We start from the raw sequence: 25,524 nt of genomic DNA, 5'->3' as shown, positions 1-25,524 counted from the left end.
AACTGCTGCTTCAGAGAGGGCTTCAAACTCTTCGAGAAACTAAATCTTTAGCCAAACTCATCTCAGCGAGACTGTCGATGGCTCCCTCTGGTGGCCACTCAGGGAACACTCTTATCTTCTTCTTCTTCTTCTTCTTCTTCTTCTTCCCTTAAATAGGGCTCTATTGAGGGAACAGCCATTTGCAGCTGTGGACCATAGTGGGCGTTATTGAGTGCCCTCACTCTATCCCACAATGCACTGCAATAGCGAGTGTGCAGGCGATGCTTTAGTGGACTGCCGTAGGGAACAGTGGTTGGGTGAATGGGTTAGGGGGCCGGTCTCAGATTGGGTGTTTATGGAGGTTAGGGTTAGGGGGCCGGTCTCAGATTGGGTTAGGGTTAGGGCCGGTCTCAGATTGGGTTAGGGTTAGGGCCGGTCTCAGATTGGGTTAGGGTTAGGGGGCCGGTCTCAGATTGGGTTAGGGCCGGTCTCAGATTGGGTTAGGGTTAGGGCCGGTCTCAGATTGGGTTAGGGTTAGGGGGCCGGTCTCAGATTGGGTTAGGGTTAGGGGGCCGGTCTCAGATTGGGTTAGGGTTAGGGGGCCGGTCTCAGATTGGGTGTTTATGGGTTAGGGGGCCGGTCTCAGATTGGGTTAGGGTTAGGGGGCCGGTCTCAGATTGGGTGTTTATGGGTTAGGGGGCCGGTCTCAGATTGGGTTAGGGTTAGGGCCGGTCTCAGATTGGGTGTTTATGGAGGCTGACACACAGCGGTTGGTGCATTACTGGCTGAGTGTGAGTCAGGAACAAGCCGAGTCTCCTTTATACAGCGCTTTTTACAATACAGAGTGTTTCAAAGCAGCTTTTCAGAGATAACAGGAAAATAATGCAACAAAGTTTGTTTCCGGAAGAAAATTCGTTTTTGTTTTAAAAAAGTTATTAATTTAGTTCATGTTTATTTAGCCGCTCTGGAGTAAACCGTGATGTCATCGTCCAGCTCAGCTCTCATATAATGCTGTCAGTGCAGGAGATAAATAATACTGTTGAATATTAAATTAAATGTTAAATTTAATGTCCCCAACAAACTAATCTGTTCTCACAACTTATAATGAACTACTTATATCCTTGTACTTTGTTATCAGATACTGCATTACGAATTTAAAACATTGATCATATGAATTTCTTTGCAGAAAATTCTTTAATTCAAACTTAATCTTAATTTCCCACAGATTAGTTATTTGAATGTTATAAAACTATCTCCCTGTTCCCTCTTCTTCCGCATCTTCTCCTCGTGTGTTGTGTAATTAGGGTTATGGTTACTCACACTATAAAGAGCGCTGGAACCGGTTAGGGTTACTCACACCAGTCCTGCACATCGCATCATCTCTGCACCGGTTATCTGTTGGCAGTCTAACCTAACCTAACCTAACCTAACCTAACCTAACCTAACCTAACCCTAACCCTAACCTAACCTAACCTAACCCAACCTAACCTAACCTAACCTAACCTAACCTAACCCTAACCTAACCTAACCTAACCTAACCTAACCTAACCAATGAAGAACTAGATTTAGAGTTCTTCCTAACCCACACTCACTTCTATTGTAGTAAAGTTATTAATGAAATCCCCCCCAAAAAAAGTAATGAATGCTGGTTATGAAATGAAAAACAGAGATAGATTAGAAAATAAATAAATTAGAATATAATTATACATTACAGTACATAAGCACAAATGTACAGTGTTGATAATGTTATGCATATTAGGCTATATGTATTAGAATATTTATTTGAGAGTATTTGAACAATCAAATAAAACAAAATGAATGCGTGCATTTATATATCCATGTACGGCTCGATATATCCTGATGTGTGTGTCACTGTGATCTTGCAAAATGCTTGATATGAGGAGTGTGTGTGTGTGACTCAACCCTTCGATCGTTGGTTATTACGCAATGGCGTCATGTGCCGTGGCCCCGCCCCCCGCAGTCTCGTGGCCCTGCTCTCCTGCGCATGCGCTGTCGCCAGCAGCGGAGTCTGTGTGTGTGTGTGTGTGTGTGTGTTCGGCGCCGGTATAAAAGCTCTCGGTGGTGTTTCTCGATCATCATGTCTGTGTCACCGGATAAACGGAGAAAGATGGAGTCTGCGCTCGAGCAGATCAAGAAATACACGGTGGTCGTCGCAGACACCGGAGACTTCAACGGTAAATGCCTTCCGTTAATTAACGTTAATGTGGAGCGAGTTTACTAATGCTCGTGCGCTACTTCATTAATCCTCGAGCCTGTTGACAGACAGAACTAATCAACACTAAGCCACGATCATGCTGTCTGTTTACAGAACACTACAAATGTCGTTCTCTTCAATTTCCTTCCTTGAAAACAGTTTGGTCGTTATTTGGTTAATGATTGCTAGGTAAAGTTAATGATTGCTAGGTAAAGTTAATCTGCATTGAGGAACTGGCGCTTTCGCAATTTTGCTACAGTTTTTCCAGACTATTGTCTTCAGTTACGTTAGCGGAACTGATTGATAATAATATATGCATGAGTAATTAGGAACCAGTTGAGTTAGTCAGATCTGTGTAAAACATGTGATTCCTCCCGGTAATTGGTTTAATGTACACCAAATCGACTGGGTCGGAAAAATACTGGTGTGGTGTCGGAGACCCGGAAGTGCTGGCGGACACGCCTCATCTTATGAATATTAAGCAGGCTTAATTCATAATGGGTTAGGCTGCCTTTATATTTTGCTAGAAGGAAGGAATGTGTTTCCGCAAAAAAGATGAAAGCACAGGCATGATGAGTCAAAGTGGTTTAAACAGGAAAAATATTTAATCTTAAAATAAAAATATGAACTTTTTAATGACACAAAGTGACACACTTTTATTTAGACGTTTTCCACACACTGTTTTCCACATACTGTTTTCCACATACTGTTTTCCACACACTGTTTTCCACACACTGTTTTCCACACACTGTTTTCCACATATGAAAACGCTGTTGACAGGCAGACTTGATGTTCTCAGATTTAGTGAGTTGCTCTGACAGGACAGTACGAAGAGTAAGACCAGTGGTGTAGTCTAACCCTGACCAGTGGTGTAGTCTAACCCTGACCAGTGGTGTAGTCTAACCCTGACCAGTGGTGTAGTCTAACCCTGACCCTAACCCTGACCAGTGGTGTAGTCTAACCCTGACCCTAACCCTGACCAGTGGTGTAGTCTAACCCTGACCAGTGTAGTCTAACCCTGACCCTAACCCTGACCAGTGGTGTAGTCTAACCCTGACCAGTGGTGTAGTCTAACCCTGACCAGTGGTGTAGTCTAACCCTGACCCTAACCCTGACCAGTGGTGTAGTCTAACCCTGACCAGTGTAGTCTAACCCTGACCAGTGGTGTACCCTAACCCTGACCAGTGGTGTAGTCTAACCCTAACCCTGACCAGTTGTGTAGTCTAACCCTGACCCTGACCAGTGGTGTAGTCTAACCCTGACCCTGACCAGTGGTGTAGTCTAACCCTGACCAGTGGTGTAGTCTAACCCTAACCCTGACCAGTGGTGTAGTCTAACCCTGACCCTGACCAGTGGTGTAGTCTAACCCTGACCAGTGGTGTAGTCTAACCCTGACCAGTGGTGTAGTCTAACCCTGACCAGTGGTGTAGTCTAACCCTGACCAGTGGTGTAGTCTAACCCTGACCAGTGGTGTAGTCTAACCCTGACCAGTGGTGTAGTCTAACCCTGACCCTAACCCTGACCAGTGGTGTAGTCTAACCCTGACCCTAACCCTGACCAGTGGTGTAGTCTAACCCTGACCAGTGTAGTCTAACCCTGACCCTAACCCTGACCAGTGGTGTAGTCTAACCCTGACCAGTGGTGTAGTCTAACCCTGACCAGTGGTGTAGTCTAACCCTGACCCTAACCCTGACCAGTGGTGTAGTCTAACCCTGACCAGTGTAGTCTAACCCTGACCAGTGGTGTACCCTAACCCTGACCAGTGGTGTAGTCTAACCCTAACCCTGACCAGTGGTGTAGTCTAACCCTGACCAGTGGTGTAGTCTATCCCTGACCAGTGGTGTAGTCTAATCCTGACCAGTTGTGTAGTCTAACCCTGACCAGTGGTGTAGTCTAACCTAACCCTGACCAGTGGTGTAGTCTAACCTAACCCTGACCAGTGGTGTAGTCTAACCTAACCCTGACCAGTGGTGTAGTCTAACCTAACCCTGACCAGTGGTGTAGTCTAACCCTGACCAGTGGTGTAGTCTAACCCTGACCCTGACCAGTGGTGTAGTCTGACCCTGACCAGTGGTGTAGTCTAACCTAACCCTGACCAGTGGTGTAGTCTAACCCTGACCCTGACCAGTGGTGTAGTCTAACCCTGACCAGTGGTGTAGTCTAACCCTGACCCTAACCCTGACCAGTGGTGTAGTCTAACCCTGACCCTAACCAGTGGTGTAGTCTAACCCTGACTAGTGGTGTAGTCTAACCCTGACCCTAACCAGTGGTGTAGTCTAACCCTGACTAGTGGTGTAGTCTAACCCTGACCCTAACCCTGACCAGTGGTGTAGTCTAACCCTGACCCTAACCGTACGAAGAGTAAGACTGATTACCATAACTATTTGCTAGTTGCTCATACTAGTTGTTAAGACACGGCCTTGACGTAATGGCTGTTAATGGCCCCAGTCCAGTTTAGTGTTGTCAAAAGTTCAGACTTTAGTACCAAGTCGGTGAAATTAAAAAATTGTGACTCTACCAGCATTTCCCTCAAGCATTTGGAGCTGATTCTCAAACGCCTCTGATTGGCCGTGTTGAGTCCCTGTACGGTCCTGGCGGTGGACTTCATCCCCCGTCCAGTGCTGGAGCCGGACTGTGACTTGCATCAGACTCTGTTGCCTAACCCTGTCTTGTGAAACTCAACACTGCCGATCCGTGATTTCAATGTTTGTTTTTACACAAGATGAGCAATAGGATTAAACCCCCCTTTTGTCTTTCTGCATTGTCATGATGATCAGCAGTTGATCCTGAAAACTATGAATACACACTGTGTGTGTGTGTGTGTGTGTGTGTGTGTGTGTGTGTGTGTGTGTGTGTGTGTGTGTGTGTGTGTGTGTGTGTGTGTGTGTGTGTGTGTGTGTGTGTGTGTGTGTGTGTGTGTGTGTGTGTGTGTGTGTGTGTGTGTGTGTGTGTGTGTGTGTGTGTGTGTGTGTGTGTGTGTGTGTGTGTGTGTGTGTGTGTGTGTGTGTGTGTGTGTGTGTGTGTGTGTGTGTGTGTGTGTGTGTGTGTGTGAGAGAGAGAAGGTCCACTGTAGCTCTAATCTGTCGTGTGTCCCTCGCAGCGATCGAGGAGTACAAGCCTCAGGACGCCACGACCAACCCGTCGCTCATTCTGGCCGCCGCTAAGATGCCCAGCTACCAGCACCTGGTGGACCAGGCCATGAAGCACGCCATGGCTAGCGGCGGGTGAGCACATGCCTGTCCTTTCCTCTGACCGTGGGCAGAATTCTCTGCGCTCGCGTCGGCCCTGTTGAGTACATGTTATATAGTTTCTTACAGATCTAATGTACATTATACAATTTCAGGAGTGAGGACGAGCAGGTGACCAGTGCCATGGACAAGCTATTCGTCAGCTTCGGTCTGGAAATCCTGAAGAAGGTTCCAGGCCGGGTCTCCACTGAAGTCGATGCCAGGTAAGAGTCCGGTGATGTCACATGATCTGCACTAGCGCGGTCACATGATCGGCACTAGCGCGGTCACATGATCACATGATCTGCACTAGCGTGGTCACATGATCACATGATCGGCACTAGCGCGGTCACATGATCGGCACTAGCGCGGTCTCATGATCACATGATCTGCACTAGCGCGGTCTCATGATCACATGATCTGCACTAGCGTGGTCACATGATCACATGATCTGCACTAGCGTGGTCACATGATCACATGATCTGCACTAGCGCGGTCACATGATCTGCACTAGCGCGGTCACATGATCACATGATCTGCACTAGCGCGGTCACATGATCTGCACTAGCGCGGTCACATGATCTGCACTAGCGCGGTCACATGATCTGCACTAGCGCGGTCACATGATCTGCACTGGCGCGGTCACGGTGCCGTGTCTCAGTCTTCTGTACCAACTCCGCAAAAATATCCCAGTTCTCAAAACTGATTTTGATACCACAGTCAAACCTGTAGGAACACTTTCCTTTTGAAGCATTTAATTTTTTAATTTTTTTATAAGTTTGATGATTATGGCGTACAGCTTATAAAAACCCCAAATTCAAAATTAGAATATTGGGAAAAGGTTTTCATAGCTGTAAGCCATAATCATTAAAATGATAACAAATAAAGGTTTGAAATATCTCACTTTGCATGTAATGAGTCTATATAATATATTAGTTTCACCTTTAAGTTGAATTACTCAAAATAAATGAACTTTTGCCTGATATTCAACATGTTGGAGTTTCACCGGTATATATTCAGCTTGCTTCCAATTACACACGGTCTCGCCCGCCGGTGTTTCCCTCACTAATGCTCTGGTGTGTGTGTGTGTGTGTGTGTGTGTGGTGTGTGTGTGTATATTCAGCTTGCTTCCAATTACACACTGTCTCGCCCGCCGGTGTTTCCCTTAGGGCTGAACGATACATCGAATTTTCATCGTCATCGCGATATGAACTCCCGCGATGAACACATCGCAACAGACAGCCTGACACAATGAATAATGCCTGGTTCAGATTAGCACTAACTTACACGTTTTTGACTCCTAAAATCGTGGACAAGAAACATGTCAGACAACACGTTGCTTTCCGACCAGTCATCGCGTGCCGTCACACACACACTCACTGTCCCTCGCTCACTCACTCACTCACGCACGCACGCACACACACACACACACACGCTCACTGGCGCGCACAGTCGCACACACACACTCACTGTTGCACTCACTCACGTCTCGCCTCGCTCACATATTCAACCCGTCGTGGAGGACCGTTAAAGAATTAAACATGCTATAGTCTTTCTGTCGTGAAGCATCGCAGACGCGAGTCACGCGACGTAGGTTGTCGCCCACTATGACACACTATACGAGATGAAACGATCGAATCTTGCGTCCCGACGCCCGTTGTCGTTATTACGAATCTCCACGACACCCATACGTCAAACGGATCGTGCCAAAATCGTGTATTCTGAACCAGGCAGGTAATAAACGTTTGACCTATCACGCAAAGAACCTATTAAAGCACTAAGACATGGGAACAGTGTAGTTAACAATCACATTTATCGCAAGTCATATCGTCATCGCAATATTAAACAATGTTATCGCACATCGCAGCTTTTCCTCATATCGTGCAGCCCTAGTTTCCCTCACTAATGCTCTACGACGGCATCATTTGTTGTTTGGAATGCAGTAGGCTTATATATTACAAATATGAAGTGTGTGTGTGTGTGTTGTCTTAAGGGATTAAACGGGACAAAATATTATTTCAAAAGAAATGTGTGCTTTCGTGTGAATGCAGCTTATTGGTTCTCCCACTGTTTATGATATCATCATCAGTAATGACCAATCAACAGTGAAGCTAAGAGAGAGAATCACTCCTGACAGGAAAACGTTCAGAACACTGAAAGCATTCTTTCTTTATTGCTTGAAATGTTTCTTTGTTCCTCTTTATAATTTAGGCTACTGTTATTTAATTATTTTAAAAGGCAATTTATTATTACATATGTAAAAGATTTTCAAGTCAATAAACTAAATTAATTAAATAAAAAAGTAGATCAAGAATCGGATCGTGGGGAGATCCCCACCCCTATAGATGAGTCTGACGTGCTCGTGTTCCAGAGTAAAGCTCGGCACGGTTCTTCTTCGACTCGGGTAATGCTGCTCTGTAAGTGCTCGTGTTGCAGAGTAAAGCTCAGCACGGTTCTTCTTCGACTCGGGTAATGCTGCTCTGTACGTGCTCGTGTTCCAGAGTAAAGCTCGGCACTGTTCTTCTTCGACTCGGGTAATGCTGCTCTGTAAGTGCTCGTGTTCCAGAGTAAAGCTCGGCACTGTTCTTCTTCGACTCGGGTAATGCTGCTCTGTAAGTGCTCGTGTTCCAGAGTAAAGCTCGGCACGGTTCTTCTTCGACTCGGGTAATGCTGCTCTGTAAGTGCTCGTTCCAGAGTAAAGCTCGGCACGGTTCTTCTTCGACTCGGGTAATGCTGCTCTGTAAGTGCTCGTTCCAGAGTAAAGCTCGGCACTGTTCTTCTTCAACTCGGGTAATGCTGCTCTGTACGTGCTCGTGTTCCAGAGTAAAGCTCGGCACTGTTCTTCTTCAACTCGGGTAATGCTGCTCTGTACGTGCTCGTGTTCCAGAGTAAAGCTCGGCACGGTTCTTCTTCGACTCGGGTAATGCTGCTCTGTAAGTGCTCGTGTTCCAGAGTAAAGCTCGGCACGGTTCTTCTTCGACTCGGGTAATGCTGCTCTGTAAGTGCTCGTGTTCCAGAGTAAAGCTCGGCACGGTTCTTCTTCGACTCGGGTAATGCTGCTCTGTACGTGCTCGTGTTCCAGAGTAAAGCTCGGCACGGTTCTTCTTCGACTCGGGTAATGCTGCTCTGTACGTGCTCGTGTTCCAGAGTAAAGCTCGGCACTGTTCTTCTTCGACTCGGGTAATGCTGCTCTGTACGTGCTCGTGTTCCAGAGTAAAGCTCGGCACGGTTCTTCTTCGACTCGGGTAATGCTGCTCTGTACGTGCTCGTGTTCCAGAGTAAAGCTCGGCACTGTTCTTCTTCGACTCGGGTAATGCTGCTCTGTACGTGCTCGTGTTCCAGAGTAAAGCTCGGCACTGTTCTTCTTCGACTCGGGTAATGCTGCTCTGTACGTGCTCGTGTTCCAGAGTAAAGCTCGGCACTGTTCTTCTTCGACTCGGGTAATGCTGCTCTGTAAGTGCTCGTGTTCCAGAGTAAAGCTCGGCACGGTTCTTCTTCGACTCGGGTAATGCTGCTCTGTAAGTGCTCGTGTTGCAGAGTAAAGCTCGGCACGGTTCTTCTTCGACTCGGGTAATGCTGCTCTGTAGGTGCTCGTGTTCCAGAGTAGAGCTCAGCACGGTTCTTCTTCGACTCGGGTAATGCTGCTCTGTAAGTGCTCGTGTTGCAGAGTAAAGCTCGGCACGGTTCTTCTTCGACTCGGGTAATGCTGCTCTGTAAGTGCTCGTGTTCCAGAGTAAAGCTCGGCACTGTTCTTCTTCGACTCGGGTAATGCTGCTCTGTAAGTGCTCGTGTTGCAGAGTAAAGCTCGGCACGGTTCTTCTTCGACTCGGGTAATGCTGCTCTGTAAGTGCTCGTGTTCCAGAGTAAAGCTCGGCACTGTTCTTCTTCGACTCGGGTAATGCTGCTCTGTACGTGCTCGTGTTCCAGAGTAAAGCTCGGCACTGTTCTTCTTCGACTCGGGTAATGCTGCTCTGTAAGTGCTCGTGTTGCAGAGTAAAGCTCGGCACGGTTCTTCTTCGACTCGGGTAATGCTGCTCTGTAAGTGCTCGTGTTCCAGAGTAAAGCTCGGCACTGTTCTTCTTCGACTCGGGTAATGCTGCTCTGTACGTGCTCGTGTTCCAGAGTAAAGCTCGGCACTGTTCTTCTTCGACTCGGGTAATGCTGCTCTGTACGTGCTCGTGTTCCAGAGTAAAGCTCGGCACTGTTCTTCTTCGACTCGGGTAATGCTGCTCTGTAAGTGCTCGTGTTGCAGAGTAAAGCTCGGCACGGTTCTTCTTCGACTCGGGTAATGCTGCTCTGTAAGTGCTCGTGTTCCAGAGTAAAGCTCGGCACTGTTCTTCTTCGACTCGGGTAATGCTGCTCTGTAAGTGCTCGTGTTGCAGAGTAAAGCTCGGCACTGTTCTTCTTCGACTCGGGTAATGCTGCTCTGTAAGTGCTCGTGTTCCAGAGTAAAGCTCGGCACTGTTCTTCTTCGACTCGGGTAATGCTGCTCTGTACGCGCTCATGTTCCAGAGTAAAGCTCGGCACTGTTCTTCTTCGACTCGGGTAATGCTGCTCTGTAAGTGCTCGTGTTGCAGAGTAAAGCTCGGCACTGTTCTTCTTCGACTCGGGTAATGCTGCTCTGTAAGTGCTCGTGTTGCAGAGTAAAGCTCGGCACTGTTCTTCTTCGACTCGGGTAATGCTGCTCTGTAAGTGCTCGTGTTGCAGAGTAAAGCTCGGCACTGTTCTTCTTCGACTCGGGTAATGCTGCTCTGTAGGTGCTCGTGTTCCAGAGTAAAGCTCGGCACGGTTCTTCTTCGACTCGGGTAATGCTGCTCTGTAAGTGCTCGTGTTGCAGAGTAAAGCTCGGCACTGTTCTTCTTCGACTCGGGTAATGCTGCTCTGTAGGTGCTCGTGTTCCAGAGTAAAGCTCGGCACGGTTCTTCTTCGACTCGGGTAATGCTGCTCTGTAAGTGCTCGTGTTCCAGAGTAAAGCTCGGCACTGTTCTTCTTCGACTCGGGTAATGCTGCTCTGTACGTGCTCGTGTTCCAGAGTGAAGCTCGGCACGGTTCTTCTTCGACTCGGGTAATGCTGCTCTGTAAGTGCTCGTGTTCCAGAGTAAAGCTCGGCACTGTTCTTCTTCGACTCGGGTAATGCTGCTCTGTAAGTGCTCGTGTTGCAGAGTAAAGCTCGGCACTGTTCTTCTTCGACTCGGGTAATGCTGCTCTGTAGGTGCTCGTGTTCCAGAGTAAAGCTCGGCACGGTTCTTCTTCGACTCGGGTAATGCTGCTCTGTAAGTGCTCGTGTTGCAGAGTAAAGCTCGGCACTGTTCTTCTTCGACTCGGGTAATGCTGCTCTGTAGGTGCTCGTGTTCCAGAGTAAAGCTCGGCACGGTTCTTCTTCGACTCGGGTAATGCTGCTCTGTAAGTGCTCGTGTTCCAGAGTAAAGCTCGGCACTGTTCTTCTTCGACTCGGGTAATGCTGCTCTGTACGTGCTCGTGTTCCAGAGTGAAGCTCGGCACGGTTCTTCTTCGACTCGGGTAATGCTGCTCTGTAAGTGCTCGTGTTCCAGAGTAAAGCTCGGCACTGTTCTTCTTCGACTCGGCTAATGCTGCTCTGTAAGTGCTCGTGTTCCAGAGTAAAGCTCGGCACTGTTCTTCTTCGACTCGGGTAATGCTGCTCTGTACGTGCTCGTGTTCCAGAGTAAAGCTCGGCACTGTTCTTCTTCGACTCGGGTAATGCTGCTCTGTAAGTGCTCGTGTTCCAGAGTAGAGCTCGGCACTGTTCTTCTTCGACTCGGGTAATGCTGCTCTGTAGGTGCTCGTGTTCCAGAGTAAAGCTCGGCACGGTTCTTCTTCGACTCGGGTAAGTGCTCGTGTTCCAGAGTAAAGCTCGGCACTGTTCTTCTTCGACTCGGGTAATGCTGCTCTGTAAGTGCTCGTGTTCCAGAGTAAAGCTCGGCACTGTTCTTCTTCGACTCGGGTAATGCTGCTCTGTACGTGCTCGTGTTCCAGAGTAAAGCTCGGCACGGTTCTTCTTCGACTCGGGTAATGCTGCTCTGTAAGTGCTCGTGTTGCAGAGTAAAGCTCAGCACGGTTCTTCTTCGACTCGGGTAATGCTGCTCTGTAAGTGCTCGTGTTCCAGAGTAAAGCTCGGCACTGTTCTTCTTCAACTCGGGTAATGCTGCTCTGTACGTGCTCGTGTTCCAGAGTAAAGCTCGGCACGGTTCTTCTTCGACTCGGGTAATGCTGCTCTGTACGTGCTCGTGTTCCAGAGTAAAGCTCGGCACGGTTCTTCTTCGACTCGGGTAATGCTGCTCTGTAAGTGCTCGTGTTCCAGATTAAAGCTCGGCACTGTTCTTCTTCGACTCGGGTAATGCTGCTCTGTAAGTGCTCGTGTTCCAGAGTAAAGCTCGGCACGGTTCTTCTTCGACTCGGGTAATGCTGCTCTGTAAGTGCTCGTGTTCCAGAGTAAAGCTCGGCACTGTTCTTCTTCGACTCGGGTAATGCTGCTCTGTACGTGCTCGTGTTCCAGAGTAAAGCTCGGCACTGTTCTTCTTCGACTCGGGTAATGCTGCTCTGTAAGTGCTCGTGTTCCAGAGTAAAGCTCGGCACGGTTCTTCTTCGACTCGGGTAATGCTGCTCTGTAAGTGCTCGTGTTCCAGAGTAAAGCTCGGCACGGTTCTTCTTCGACTCGGGTAATGCTGCTCTGTACGTGCTCGTGTTCCAGAGTAAAGCTCGGCACGGTTCTTCTTCGACTCGGGTAATGCTGCTCTGTAAGTGCTCGTGTTCCAGAGTAAAGCTCGGCACTGTTCTTCTTCGACTCGGGTAGTGCTGCTCTGTAAGTGCTCGTGTTGCAGAGTAAAGCTCGGCACTGTTCTTCTTCGACTCGGGTAATGCTGCTCTGTAGGTGCTCGTGTTCCAGAGTAAAGCTCGGCACGGTTCTTCTTCGACTCGGGTAATGCTGCTCTGTAAGTGCTCGTGTTCCAGAGTAAAGCTCGGCACTGTTCTTCTTCGACTCGGGTAATGCTGCTCTGTAAGTGCTCGTGTTCCAGAGTAAAGCTCGGCACTGTTCTTCTTCGACTCGGGTAATGCTGCTCTGTACGTGCTCGTGTTCCAGAGTAAAGCTCGGCACTGTTCTTCTTCGACTCGGGTAATGCTGCTCTGTAAGTGCTCGTGTTCCAGAGTAAAGCTCGGCACGGTTCTTCTTCGACTCGGGTAATGCTGCTCTGTACGTGCTCGTGTTCCAGAGTAAAGCTCGGCACTGTTCTTCTTCGACTCGGGTAATGCTGCTCTGTACGTGCTCGTGTTCCAGAGTAAAGCTCGGCACGGTTCTTCTTCGACTCGGGTAATGCTGCTCTGTAGGTGCTCGTGTTCCAGAGTAAAGCTCGGCACTGTTCTTCTTCGACTCGGGTAATGCTGCTCTGTACGTGCTCGTGTTCCAGAGTAAAGCTCGGCACTGTTCTTCTTCGACTCGGGTAATGCTGCTCTGTACGTGCTCGTGTTCCAGAGTAAAGCTCGGCACTGTTCTTCTTCGACTCGGGTAATGCTGCTCTGTACGTGCTCGTGTTCCAGAGTAAAGCTCGGCACGGTTCTTCTTCGACTCGGGTAATGCTGCTCTGTACGTGCTCGTGTTCCAGAGTAAAGCTCGGCACGGTTCTTCTTCGACTCGGGTAATGCTGCTCTGTAGGTGCTCGTGTTCCAGAGTAGAGCTCGGCACTGTTCTTCTTCGACTCGGGTAATGCTGCTCTGTAAGTGCTCGTGTTCCAGAGTAGAGCTCAGCACGGTTCTTCTTCGACTCGGGTAATGCTGCTCTGTAAGTGCTCGTGTTCCAGAGTAGAGCTCGGCACTGTTCTTCTTCGACTCGGGTAATGCTGCTCTGTACGTGCTCGTGTTCCAGAGTAAAGCTCGGCACTGTTCTTCTTCGACTCGGGTAATGCTGCTCTGTACGTGCTCGTGTTCCAGAGTAGAGCTCGGCACTGTTCTTCTTCGACTCGGGTAATGCTGCTCTGTAAGTGCTCGTGTTCCAGAGTAGAGCTCAGCACGGTTCTTCTTCGACTCGGGTAATGCTGCTCTGTAAGTGCTCGTGTTCCAGAGTAGAGCTCAGCACGGTTCTTCTTCGACTCGGGTAATGCTGCTCTGTACGTGCTCGTGTTCCAGAGTAAAGCTCGGCACTGTTCTTCTTCGACTCGGGTAATGCTGCTCTGTACGTGCTCGTGTTCCAGAGTAAAGCTCGGCACTGTTCTTCTTCGACTCGGGTAATGCTGCTCTGTACGTGCTCGTGTTCCAGAGTAGAGCTCGGCACTGTTCTTCTTCGACTCGGGTAATGCTGCTCTGTAAGTGCTCGTGTTCCAGAGTAGAGCTCAGCACGGTTCTTCTTCGACTCGGGTAATGCTGCTCTGTAAGTGCTCGTGTTCCAGAGTAGAGCTCAGCACGGTTCTTCTTCGACTCGGGTAATGCTGCTCTGTAAGTGCTCGTGTTCCAGAGTAGAGCTCGGCACTGTTCTTCTTCGACTCGGGTAATGCTGCTCTGTAAGTGCTCGTGTTGCAGAGTAGAGCTCGGCACTGTTCTTCTTCGACTCGGGTAATGCTGCTCTGTAAGTGCTCGTGTTCCAGAGTAAAGCTCGGCACTGTTCTTCTTCAACTCGGGTAATGCTGCTCTGTACGTGCTCGTGTTCCAGAGTAAAGCTCGGCACTGTTCTTCTTCGACTCGGGTAATGCTGCTCTGTACGCGCTCGTGTTCCAGAGTAAAGCTCGGCACTGTTCTTCTTCGACTCGGGTAATGCTGCTCTGTAAGTGCTCGTGTTCCAGAGTAAAGCTCGGCACTGTTCTTCTTCGACTCGGGTAATGCTGCTCTGTACGTGCTCGTGTTCCAGAGTAAAGCTCGGCACTGTTCTTCTTCGACTCGGGTAATGCTGCTCTGTACGCGCTCGTGTTCCAGAGTAAAGCTCGGCACTGTTCTTCTTCGACTCGGGTAATGCTGCTCTGTACGTGCTCGTGTTCCAGAGTAAAGCTCGGCACTGTTCTTCTTCGACTCGGGTAATGCTGCTCTGTAAGTGCTCGTGTTCCAGAGTAAAGCTCGGCACGGTTCTTCTTCGACTCGGGTAATGCTGCTCTGTAAGTGCTCGTGTTCCAGAGTAAAGCTCGGCACTGTTCTTCTTCGACTCGGGTAATGCTGCTCTGTAAGTGCTCGTGTTGCAGAGTAAAGCTCGGCACGGTTCTTCTTCGACTCGGGTAATGCTGCTCTGTAAGTGCTCGTGTTGCAGAGTAAAGCTCGGCACGGTTCTTCTTCGACTCGGGTAATGCTGCTCTGTAAGTGCTCGTGTTCCAGAGTAAAGCTCGGCACGGTTCTTCTTCGACTCGGGTAATGCTGCTCTGTACGTGCTCGTGTTCCAGAGTAAAGCTCGGCACTGTTCTTCTTCGACTCGGGTAATGCTGCTCTGTAAGTGCTCGTGTTCCAGAGTAAAGCTCGACTCGGGTAATGCTGCTCTGTACGTGCTCGTGTTCCAGAGTAAAGCTCGGCACTGTTCTTCTTCGACTCGGGTAATGCTGCTCTGTAAGTGCTCGTGTTTCAGTCGCTTATCATCTGCATTTTGAAAAGCAAAGTGCGCCAACCATTTTCCCAGATTCGTAATGAGAATAGTTTATAAGTCTGTTGTCAGCAAACAGAAGCATTCTTCCTAAAAAAGTGCATTAGGTAATGGATGAACTGAAGTTTAATGACATTTCTTAGCATTCAAATAATCTGTTAAAATCATTTATTTATTTATTTATTTATTTATTTATTTTTTAAGTGCATGATAAGGGTGAAATAGAAGTGAAACATTTGTAAGCATTCTAATTTACATGAAATAATGATCTGTTAATTATTATGTAATGTTTATTAAGTTCATTAGTAAACATTAGCAAGCACATTATCTTATTTATCTTATTTCTAGCTTTGTGAATTTATATATATATATATATATATATAAACTAATGATCTGTTAGGCATTACATAATGTTTGTTAATGGTTTCTTAATGAAAGTTATTATAAAGTGTTACTGCACAAACCCTCTGAACCTCTAAAACCTCTGGATGCATTATTTATGTTCAATATAAACAATGTAATTGTTATAAACAATTGTACAATGTAATGCACAAAATGAATAGTGTGTTTTTGTCACTAGTATAGTATATTTGATGCTTAATGGCAGGTGATGTTTGGTTTCCAGGCTGTCCTTTGATAAAGAGGCGATGGTGTCTCGTGCCCGAAGGCTCATCTCTCTCTACGAGGAGGCAGGAGTCGCTAAAGAGCGCATTCTCATCAAACTCTCCTCCACGTGGGAGGGCATTCAGGCCGGACTGTGAGTGTGTTCACTACAGCTTATAAGATGATGGTGTTACACACTGTTGCTCCAGTGTGTTGTCTTGATAACGGCACACATGGTGTGAAAGCTAATTCATCAAATGCACCTGTATTATCAATAAGTGGGGTGAGAGAGTCGGCTGACGTCTGTGTTTGGCTGTTTGTCAGGGAGTTGGAGGAGAAACACGGGATCCATTGCAACATGACTCTGCTGTTTTCCTTCGCCCAGGCAGTGGCATGTGCCGAGGCCCGCGTCACACTCATCTCCCCGTTCGTGGGACGAATCCTGGACTGGTACAAGGAAAACACAGATCACAAAAACTACGAGCCCCATGAAGACCCAGGTATGTTCTCAGATAATAGTTAGAGGAACATTCAACATCTCGTGTTGTTGATGTCTAAATATCAGGGCAAAAAGCACAAATTGGCATAATTGGATTGAAACATGCGTCCTCATGTTCATCAAGATGACTTTGCACAGACTAACCTCGCACAGACCTCTCTCAGACCCCTCTCTCAGACCCCTCTCTCAGACCCCTCTCTCTGACCCCTCTCTCTGACCCCTCTCTCTGACCCCTCTCTCTGACCCCTCTCTCTGACCCCTCTCTCTGACCCCTCTCTCAGACCCCTCTCTCAGACCCCTCTCTCAGACCCCTCTCTCAGACCCCTCTCTCAGACCCCTCTCTCTGACCCCTCTCTCAGACCTCTCTCTCAGACCCCTCTCTCAGACCCCTCTCTCAGACCCCTCTCTCAGACCCCTCTCTCTGACCCCTCTCTCTGACCCCTCTCTCAGACCTCTCTCTCAGACCCCTCTCTCAGACCTCTCTCTCAGACCCCTCTCTCAGACCTCTCTCTCAGACCCCTCTCTCAGACCCCTCTCTCAGACCCCTCTCTCAGACCCCTCTCTCAGACCCCTCTCTCTGACCCCTCTCTCAGACCCCTCTCTCTGACCCCTCTCTCAGACCCCTCTCTCTGACCCCTCTCTCTCAGACCCCTCTCTCTCTCTCAGACCCCTCTCTCAGACCCCTCTCTCAGACCCCTCTCTCTGACCCCTCTCTCTGACCCCTCTCTCTGACCCCTCTCTCTGACCCCTCTCTCTGACCCCTCTCTCTGACCCCTCTCTCTGACCCCTCTCTCAGACCCCTCTCTCTGACCCCTCTCTCTGACCCCTCTCTCTGACCCCTCTCTCTGACCCCTCTCTCAGACCCCTCTCTCTGACCCCTCTCTCTGACCCCTCTCTCAGACCCCTCTCTCAGACCCCTCTCTCTGACCCCTCTCTCTCAGACCCCTCTCTCTCTCTCAGACCCCTCTCTCAGACCCCTCTCTCAGACCCCTCTCTCTGACCCCTCTCTCTGACCCCTCTCTCTGACCCCTCTCTCTGACCCCTCTCTCAGACCCCTCTCTCTGACCCCTCTCTCAGACCCCTCTCTCTGACCCCTCTCTCTGACCCCTCTCTCAGACCCCTCTCTCAGACCCCTCTCTCTGACCCCTCTCTCTCAGACCCCTCTCTCTCTCTCAGACCCCTCTCTCAGACCCCTCTCTCTGACCCCTCTCTCTGACCCCTCTCTCTGACCCCTCTCTCTGACCCCTCTCTCTGACCCCTCTCTCTGACCCCTCTCTCTGACCCCTCTCTCAGACCTCTCTCTCAGACCCCTCTCTCAGACCCCTCTCTCAGACCCCTCTCTCAGACCCCTCTCTCTGACCCCTCTCTCAGACCCCTCTCTCAGACCCCTCTCTCTGACCCCTCTCTCTGACCCCTCTCTCAGACCTCTCTCTCTGACCCCTCTCTCAGACCTCTCTCTCTGACCCCTCTCTCAGACCCCTCTCTCTGACCCCTCTCTCTGACCCCTCTCTCAGACCTCTCTCTCTGACCCCTCTCTCTGACCCCTCTCTCTGACCCCTCTCTCTGACCCCTCTCTCAGACCTCTCTCTCAGACCCCTCTCTCAGACCCCTCTCTCTGACCCCTCTCTCTGACCCCTCTCTCTGACCCCTCTCTCAGACCTCTCTCTCAGACCCCTCTCTCAGACCTCTCTCTCAGACCCCTCTCTCAGACCTCTCTCTCAGACCCCTCTCTCAGACCCCTCTCTCAGACCCCTCTCTCAGACCCCTCTCTCTGACCCCTCTCTCTGACCCCTCTCTCTGACCCCTCTCTCAGACCCCTCTCTCTGACCCCTCTCTCTGACCCCTCTCTCTGACCCCTCTCTCAGACCCCTCTCTCTGACCCCTCTCTCAGACCCCTCTCTCTGACCCCTCTCTCAGACCCCTCTCTCTGACCCCTCTCTCTCAGACCCCTCTCTCTCTCTCAGACCCCTCTCTCAGACCCCTCTCTCAGACCCCTCTCTCTGACCCCTCTCTCAGACCCCTCTCTCTGACCCCTCTCTCTGACCCCTCTCTCTGACCCCTCTCTCTGACCCCTCTCTCTGACCCCTCTCTCTGACCCCTCTCTCTGACCCCTCTCTCTGACCCCTCTCTCAGACCTCTCTCTCTGACCCCTCTCTCAGACCTCTCTCTCTGACCCCTCTCTCTGACCCCTCTCTCAGACCTCTCTCTCAGACCCCTCTCTCAGACCCCTCTCTCAGACCCCTCTCTCAGACCCCTCTCTCTGACCCCTCTCTCTCTGACCCCTCTCTCTGACCCCTCTCTCAGACCTCTCTCTCAGACCCCTCTCTCTCTGACCCCTCTCTCTGACCCCTCTCTCAGACCTCTCTCTCTGACCCCTCTCTCTGACCCCTCTCTCTGACCCCTCTCTCAGACCCCTCTCTCAGACCTCTCTCTCTGACCCCTCTCTCAGACCTCTCTCTCTGACCCCTCTCTCTGACCCCTCTCTCTGACCCCTCTCTCTGACCCCTCTCTCTGACCCCTCTCTCAGACCTCTCTCTCAGACCCCTCTCTCAGACCCCTCTCTCTGACCCCTCTCTCAGACCCCTCTCTCTGACCCCTCTCTCTGACCTCTCTCTCTGACCCCTCTCTCTGACCCCTCTCTCAGACCTCTCTCTCAGACCTCTCTCTCTGACCCCTCTCTCAGACCCCTCTCTCAGACCTCTCTCTCTGACCCCTCTCTCTGACCCCTCTCTCTGACCCCTCTCTCAGACCTCTCTCTCAGACCTCTCTCTCTGACCCCTCTCTCAGACCCCTCTCTCAGACCTCTCTCTCTGACCCCTCTCTCAGACCCCTCTCTCAGACCCCTCTCTCAGACCCCTCTCTCTGACCCCTCTCTCAGACCCCTCTCTCAGACCTCTCTCTCAGACCTCTCTCTCTGACCCCTCTCTCAGACCCCTCTCTCAGACCCCTCTCTCAGACCTCTCTCTCAGACCCCTCTCTCAGACCTCTCTCTCAGACCTCTCTCTCAGACCCCTCTCTCTGACCCCTCTCTCTGACCCCTCTCTCAGACCTCTCTCTCAGACCTCTCTCTCTGACCTCTCTCTCTGACCCCTCTCTCAGACCCCTCTCTCAGACCCCTCTCTCTGACCCCTCTCTCTGACCCCTCTCTCAGACCTCTCTCTCAGACCTCTCTCTCAGACCCCTCTCTCTGACCCCTCTCTCAGACCTCTCTCTCTGACCCCTCTCTCAGACCTCTCTCTCAGACCCCTCTCTCAGACCCCTCTCTCTGACCCCTCTCTCTGACCCCTCTCTCAGACCTCTCTCTCAGACCTCTCTCTCAGACCTCTCTCTCAGACCCCTCTCTCAGACCCCTCTCTCAGACCCCTCTCTCTGACCCCTCTCTCTGACCCCTCTCTCTGACCCCTCTCTCAGACCCCTCTCTCAGACCCCTCTCTCTGACCCCTCTCTCAGACCCCTCTCTCAGACCCCTCTCTCTGACCCCTCTCTCTCTCAGACCTCTCTCTCTGACCCCTCTCTCTGACCCCTCTCTCTGACCCCTCTCTCAGACCTCTCTCTCAGACCTCTCTCTCTCTGACCCCTCTCTCTGACCCCTCTCTCTGACCCCTCTCTCTGACCCCTCTCTCAGACCTCTCTCTCAGACCTCTCTCTCTCTGACCCTCTCTCTCAGACCCCTCTCTCAGACCCCTCTCTCTGACCCCTCTCTCTGACCCCTCTCTCAGACCTCTCTCTCAGACCTCTCTCTCAGACCTCTCTCTCAGACCCCTCTCTCAGACCCCTCTCTCAGACCCCTCTCTCTGACCCCTCTCTCTGACCCCTCTCTCTGACCCCTCTCTCAGACCCCTCTCTCAGACCCCTCTCTCAGACCCCTCTCTCAGACCCCTCTCTCAGACCCCTCTCTCTGACCCCTCTCTCTCTCAGACCTCTCTCTCTCTGACCCCTCTCTCAGACCTCTCTCTCTCAGACCTCTCTCTCTCTGACCCCTCTCTCAGACCCCTCTCTCTGACCCCTCTCTCTGACCCCTCTCTCAGACCTCTCTCTCTCTGACCCCTCTCTCAGACCCCTCTCTCAGACCCCTCTCTCTGACCCCTCTCTCAGACCCTTCTCTCTCTCAGACCCCTCTCTCTCTCAGACCCCTCTCTCTCTCAGACCTCTCTCTCTCTCTCAGACCTCTCTCTCTCTCAGACCTCTCTCTCTCTCTCAGACCCCCCTCTCTCTCTCAGACCCCTCTCTCAGACCCCTCTCTCTGACCCCTCTCTCAGACCCCTCTCTCTGACCCCTCTCTCTGACCCCTCTCTCTCTGACCCCTCTCTCTCTGACCCCTCTCTCTCAGACCCCTCTCTCTGACCCCTCTCTCTGACCCCTCTCTCTGACCCCTCTCTCAGACCCCTCTCTCTGACCCCTCTCTCAGACCCCTCTCTCAGACCCCTCTCTCTGACCCCTCTCTCTCTCAGACCTCTCTCTCTCTGACCCCTCTCTCAGACCCCTCTCTCAGACCCCTCTCTCAGACCTCTCTCTCTCAGACCTCTCTCTCTCTGACCCCTCTCTCAGACCCCTCTCTCTGACCCCTCTCTCAGACCCCTCTCTCAGACCTCTCTCTCTCTGACCCCTCTCTCTGACCCCTCTCTCTGACCCCTCTCTCAGACCTCTCTCTCTCTGACCCCTCTCTCAGACCTCTCTCTCAGACCCCTCTCTCTGACCCCTCTCTCTGACCCCTCTCTCAGACCCCTCTCTCTGACCCCTCTCTCTGACCCCTCTCTCAGACCTCTCTCTCTCTGACCCCTCTCTCTGACCCCTCTCTCAGACCTCTCTCTCTCTGACCCCTCTCTCAGACCTCTCTCTCTCTGACCCCTCTCTCAGACCCCTCTCTCAGACCTCTCTCTCTCTGACCCCTCTCTCAGACCCCTCTCTCAGACCCCTCTCTCAGACCCCTCTCTCTCTCAGACCCCTCTCTCTCTCAGACCTCTCTCTCTCTCTCAGACCTCTCTCTCTCTCAGACCTCTCTCTCTCTCTCAGACCTCTCTCTCTCTCTCAGACCCCTCTCTCAGACCCTTCTCTCTCTCAGACCCCTCTCTCTCTCAGACCCCTCTCTCTCTCAGACCTCTCTCTCTCTCTCAGACCTCTCTCTCTCTCAGACCTCTCTCTCTCTCAGACCCCTCTCTCTCTCTCTCAGACCTCTCTCTCTCTCAGACCCCTCTCTCAGACCCTTCTCTCTCTCAGACCCCTCTCTCTCTCAGACCCCTCTCTCTCTCAGACCTCTCTCTCTCTCTCAGACCCCTCTCTCTCTCTCTCAGACCTCTCTCTCTCTCAGACCCCTCTCTCTCTCTCAGACCCCTCTCTCTCTCTCAGACCTCTCTCTCTCTCAGACCCCTCTCTCTCTCTCTCTCAGACCCCTCTCTCTCTCAGACCCCTCTCTCTCTCAGACCCCTCTCTCTCTCAGACCCCTCTCTCTCTCAGACCCCTCTCTCTCTCAGACCCCTCTCTCTCTCAGACCCCTCTCTCTCTCAGACCCCTCTCTCTCTCAGACCCCTCTCTCTCTCAGACCCCTCTCTCTCTCAGACCCCTCTCTCTCTCAGACCCTTCTCTCTCTCAGACCCCTCTCTCTCTCAGACCTCTCTCTCTCTCAGACCCCTCTCTCTCTCAGACCCCTCTCTCTCTCTCAGACCTCTCTCTCTCTCAGACCCCTCTCTCTCTCTCTCAGACCCCTCTCTCTCTCTCTCAGACCTCTCTCTCTCTCAGACCTCTCTCTCTCTCTCTCACCTCTCTGAGACACTCCACCGTCTCTGTTCACTCCACTAGCCACGCTTCTGTCTCTCTCTCAGGTGTGCTGAGTGTCACCAAGATCTACAACTACTATAAGAAGTTCAACTACGGGACGGTGGTGATGGGCGCCTCCTTCAGGAACACGGGGGAAGTGAAGGCGCTCGCCGGCTGTGATCTCCTCACCATCTCTCCTGGGCTTCTGGGTGAACTGAGCCAAGACCACAGCGCAGTCAGGTGTTCCCTCACGCCACAGGGAGGTGAGCGCACACACACACACCGCGCACACACACACACACACACCGCACACACCACACACACCACACACACACACACACCACACACACACCACACACACACACACACCACACACACGTGTTGATCGAGCTTGATCTTGTGAACACACACACACCGCGCACACACACACACACACACACACACACACACACACACACACCGCGCACACACACACACACACACCGCGCACACACACACACGCACACACACACACACACACACGCACACACACACACCGCACACACCACACACCGCACACACACCACACTCACACACCACACACCACACACACACCACACACACGTGTTGATCGAGCTTGATCTTGTGAACACACACGTGTTGATCGAGCCTGATCTTGTGAACACACACACACACACGCACACACACACACACGTTGATCGAGCCTGATCTTGTGAACACACACACACACGCACACACACACACACGTTGATCGAGCCTGATCTTGTGAACACACACACACGTGTTGATCGAGCCTGATCTTGTGAACACACACACACACACACACGTTGATCGAGCCTGATCTTGTGAACACACACACACGTGTTGATCGAGCCTGATCTTGTGAACACACACACACACACACACACACACGTTGATCGAGCCTGATCTTGTGAACACACACACACACACACACACACACACGTTGATCGAGCCTGATCTTGTGAACACACACACACGTGTTGATCGAGCCTGATCTTGTACACACACACACACACACACACGTTGATCGAGCCTGGTCTTGTACACACACACACACACACACACACACACACACACACACACACACACACACACACACACACACACACGTTGATCGAGCCTGGTCTTGTACACACACACACACACACACACACACACACACACGTTGATCGAGCCTAGTCTTGTACACACACACACACACACGTTGATCGAGCCTGGTCTTGTACACACACACACACGTTGATCGAGCCTGGTCTTGTACACACACACACACACGTTGATCGAGACTGGTCTTGTGAACACACACGTGTTGATCGAGCCTGGTCTTGTACACACACACACACACACACACACACACACACACACACACACACACACGTTGATCGAGCCTGGTCTTGCACACACACACACACACACACACACACACACACACGTTGATCGAGACTGGTCTTGTACACACACACACACACACACACACACACGTTGATCGAGACTGGTCTTGTACACACACACACACACACGTTGATCGAGACTGGTCTTGCACACACACACACACACACACACACACACGTTGATCGAGACTGGTCTTGTACACACACACACACACACGTTGATCGAGACTGGTCTTGTACACACACACACACACACACACACACGTTGATCGAGACTGGTCTTGTACACACACACACACACACAAACACACGTTGATCGAGCCTGGTCTTGTACACACACACACACACACGTTGATCGAGACTGGTCTTGTGTTCAGCTAAGGACTGTGATCTGGAGAAGGTCCACCTGGATGAGAAGAGCTTCCGCTGGCTGCACAACGAGGACCGGATGGCCGTGGAGAAACTCTCTGACGGGATCCGCAAGTTTGCTGCCGACGCCGTTAAACTGGAGGCCATGATCAAGGTGCACACACACGTTTATCCGCGGTTCCACGGTTAGAGTCGGAGTGTGACTGTTGGTCATCTTTAAAGTAGCAACATGTGCAGAATCCAGAAATAATGCATGTTTGTTAAATGTGACGTTTGTGAACGCTTCTGGCTATATTATGAGATGTTTAAACCCATCGATGAGGAAACGTATTAAACATGTTTAATTAATGTTATTCTTTACATAAATGAATGTTTCCACGTTCAGGTGATGTGGGCCTCAGCTTGTGCAACTTCATCTCTTCCCTGTTTGTTTCAGGAGAGGATGTCTAATGTGAAGAACGGAAAGTAGTGAAGACAGCGACGCTTTAGAGGACCAATCGCTTCTCTCCAGATCTGACCTCTGATTGGCCGGTTCCGCTGCACTCCTGGTTGTGGCCGACGGTCCGCCTGCAGTCTTCAGAATAAATACAGCCGGCTGTTTATAAGCCATGCACATTTTAATAGAAAACTGATAGTAATGAAGTGGCCAGATTAAACTGAACCCAGACTAACTCCGCTTTTACTGCTGGACCAATGGCTGTGAAGTTGGCTGTAGCTTCAATCGTTTGTAAACCACTAGCTCTATTAATTTCTATAAAATTCACATGGGAATGTGCATCAGTGTTTTCTATCCAGCACCCATACGTTCTGATGATAACATGTAGGTTTTGTATCTGTCATTAAAACATCTTTCCTCATCGAAGTGCTTCATTCCAGTTTGCTGAACGCTTATGTAGCTTTTTCTCTCTTGTTTTAGTGTGTTGGTCAAATGGCCTAATCTGATCACATGCTCTGAAACCAACACGGCTCTGACTTCAGCACAAGGTTTAGAGTGTAAATAGATTTGTGGACCACTAACCCAGATCACAAGCGTGTGTTTTCAGGAATGGTCCTATAGGAAATAAATCCTCGGCTCTACCATTGAAAAAGTGTAATGGCCAAGTTGGATCATGTGTGCTTTCACAACCAATCACATTATAGCCCTGACATCATTGAGTTTCTGTCAGAGTTGTACAGTCAATTACTTTGATTTTGGTTGAAACCAGTCCCGTTACCCTTGGTGTGTTCATCCAGCTTCACGGTAGGAGTACTCTAACATTTAGAAACATAAATAGCATAATTATTCTTAGGGAGTAAATTAAACATCACTTTTTCTCCCTCTCTCCCTCACACACACACACACACTCTCCCTCTCTCTCTCTCACACACACACTCCCTCTCTCCCTCACACACACACACTCACACACTCTCCCTCACACACACACTCACACACTCTCCCTCACACACACACACTCTCCCTCTCTCTCTCTCTCACACACACACTCCCTCTCTCCCTCACACACACACACACACACACTCCCTCTCTCTCTCACACACTCTCCCTCTGTCTCACACACTCTCTCTCTCACACACACACACACACTCTCCCTCTCTCTCTCTCACACACACACTCCCTCTCTCCCTCACACACACACACTCCCTCTCTCTCTCTCACACACACACTCCCTCTCTCCCTCACACACACACACTCCCTCTCTCACACACTCTCTCTCACACACACACACTCCCTCTCTCTCACACACACACACTCTCCCTCGCTCTCTCTCACACACACACACACTCCCTCTCACACACTCACACACTCTCCCTCACACACACACTCTCCCTCTCTCTCTCTCACACACACACTCCCTCTCTCCCTCACACACACACTCCCTCTCTCTCTCACACACTCTCCC

The 25,524-nt window shown here is 50.7% G+C and overlaps 1 protein-coding gene across 1 annotated transcript; it reads left to right on the top strand.

Annotated features, from left to right (window-relative positions):
* Window positions 1-1,993: 1,993 nt before the first annotated feature.
* Window positions 1,994-24,850, top strand: taldo1 (transaldolase 1). Its single transcript, XM_079620162.1, has 8 exons — window positions 1,994-2,174; window positions 5,295-5,418; window positions 5,538-5,645; window positions 15,615-15,746; window positions 15,917-16,092; window positions 21,911-22,108; window positions 23,635-23,780; window positions 24,063-24,850. The coding sequence occupies exons 1-8, from the start codon at window positions 2,078-2,080 to the stop codon at window positions 24,093-24,095; spliced, it is 1,014 nt and encodes a 337-aa protein (XP_079476288.1). The 5' UTR covers window positions 1,994-2,077; the 3' UTR covers window positions 24,096-24,850.
* Window positions 24,851-25,524: the final 674 nt, after the last annotated feature.

Source organism: Phoxinus phoxinus (assembly GCF_949152265.1).
Source record: "Phoxinus phoxinus genome assembly, chromosome: 8".
NCBI lineage: Eukaryota > Metazoa > Chordata > Actinopteri > Cypriniformes > Leuciscidae > Phoxinus > Phoxinus phoxinus.
This window is presented reverse-complemented; position numbering and strand designations above follow the sequence as displayed.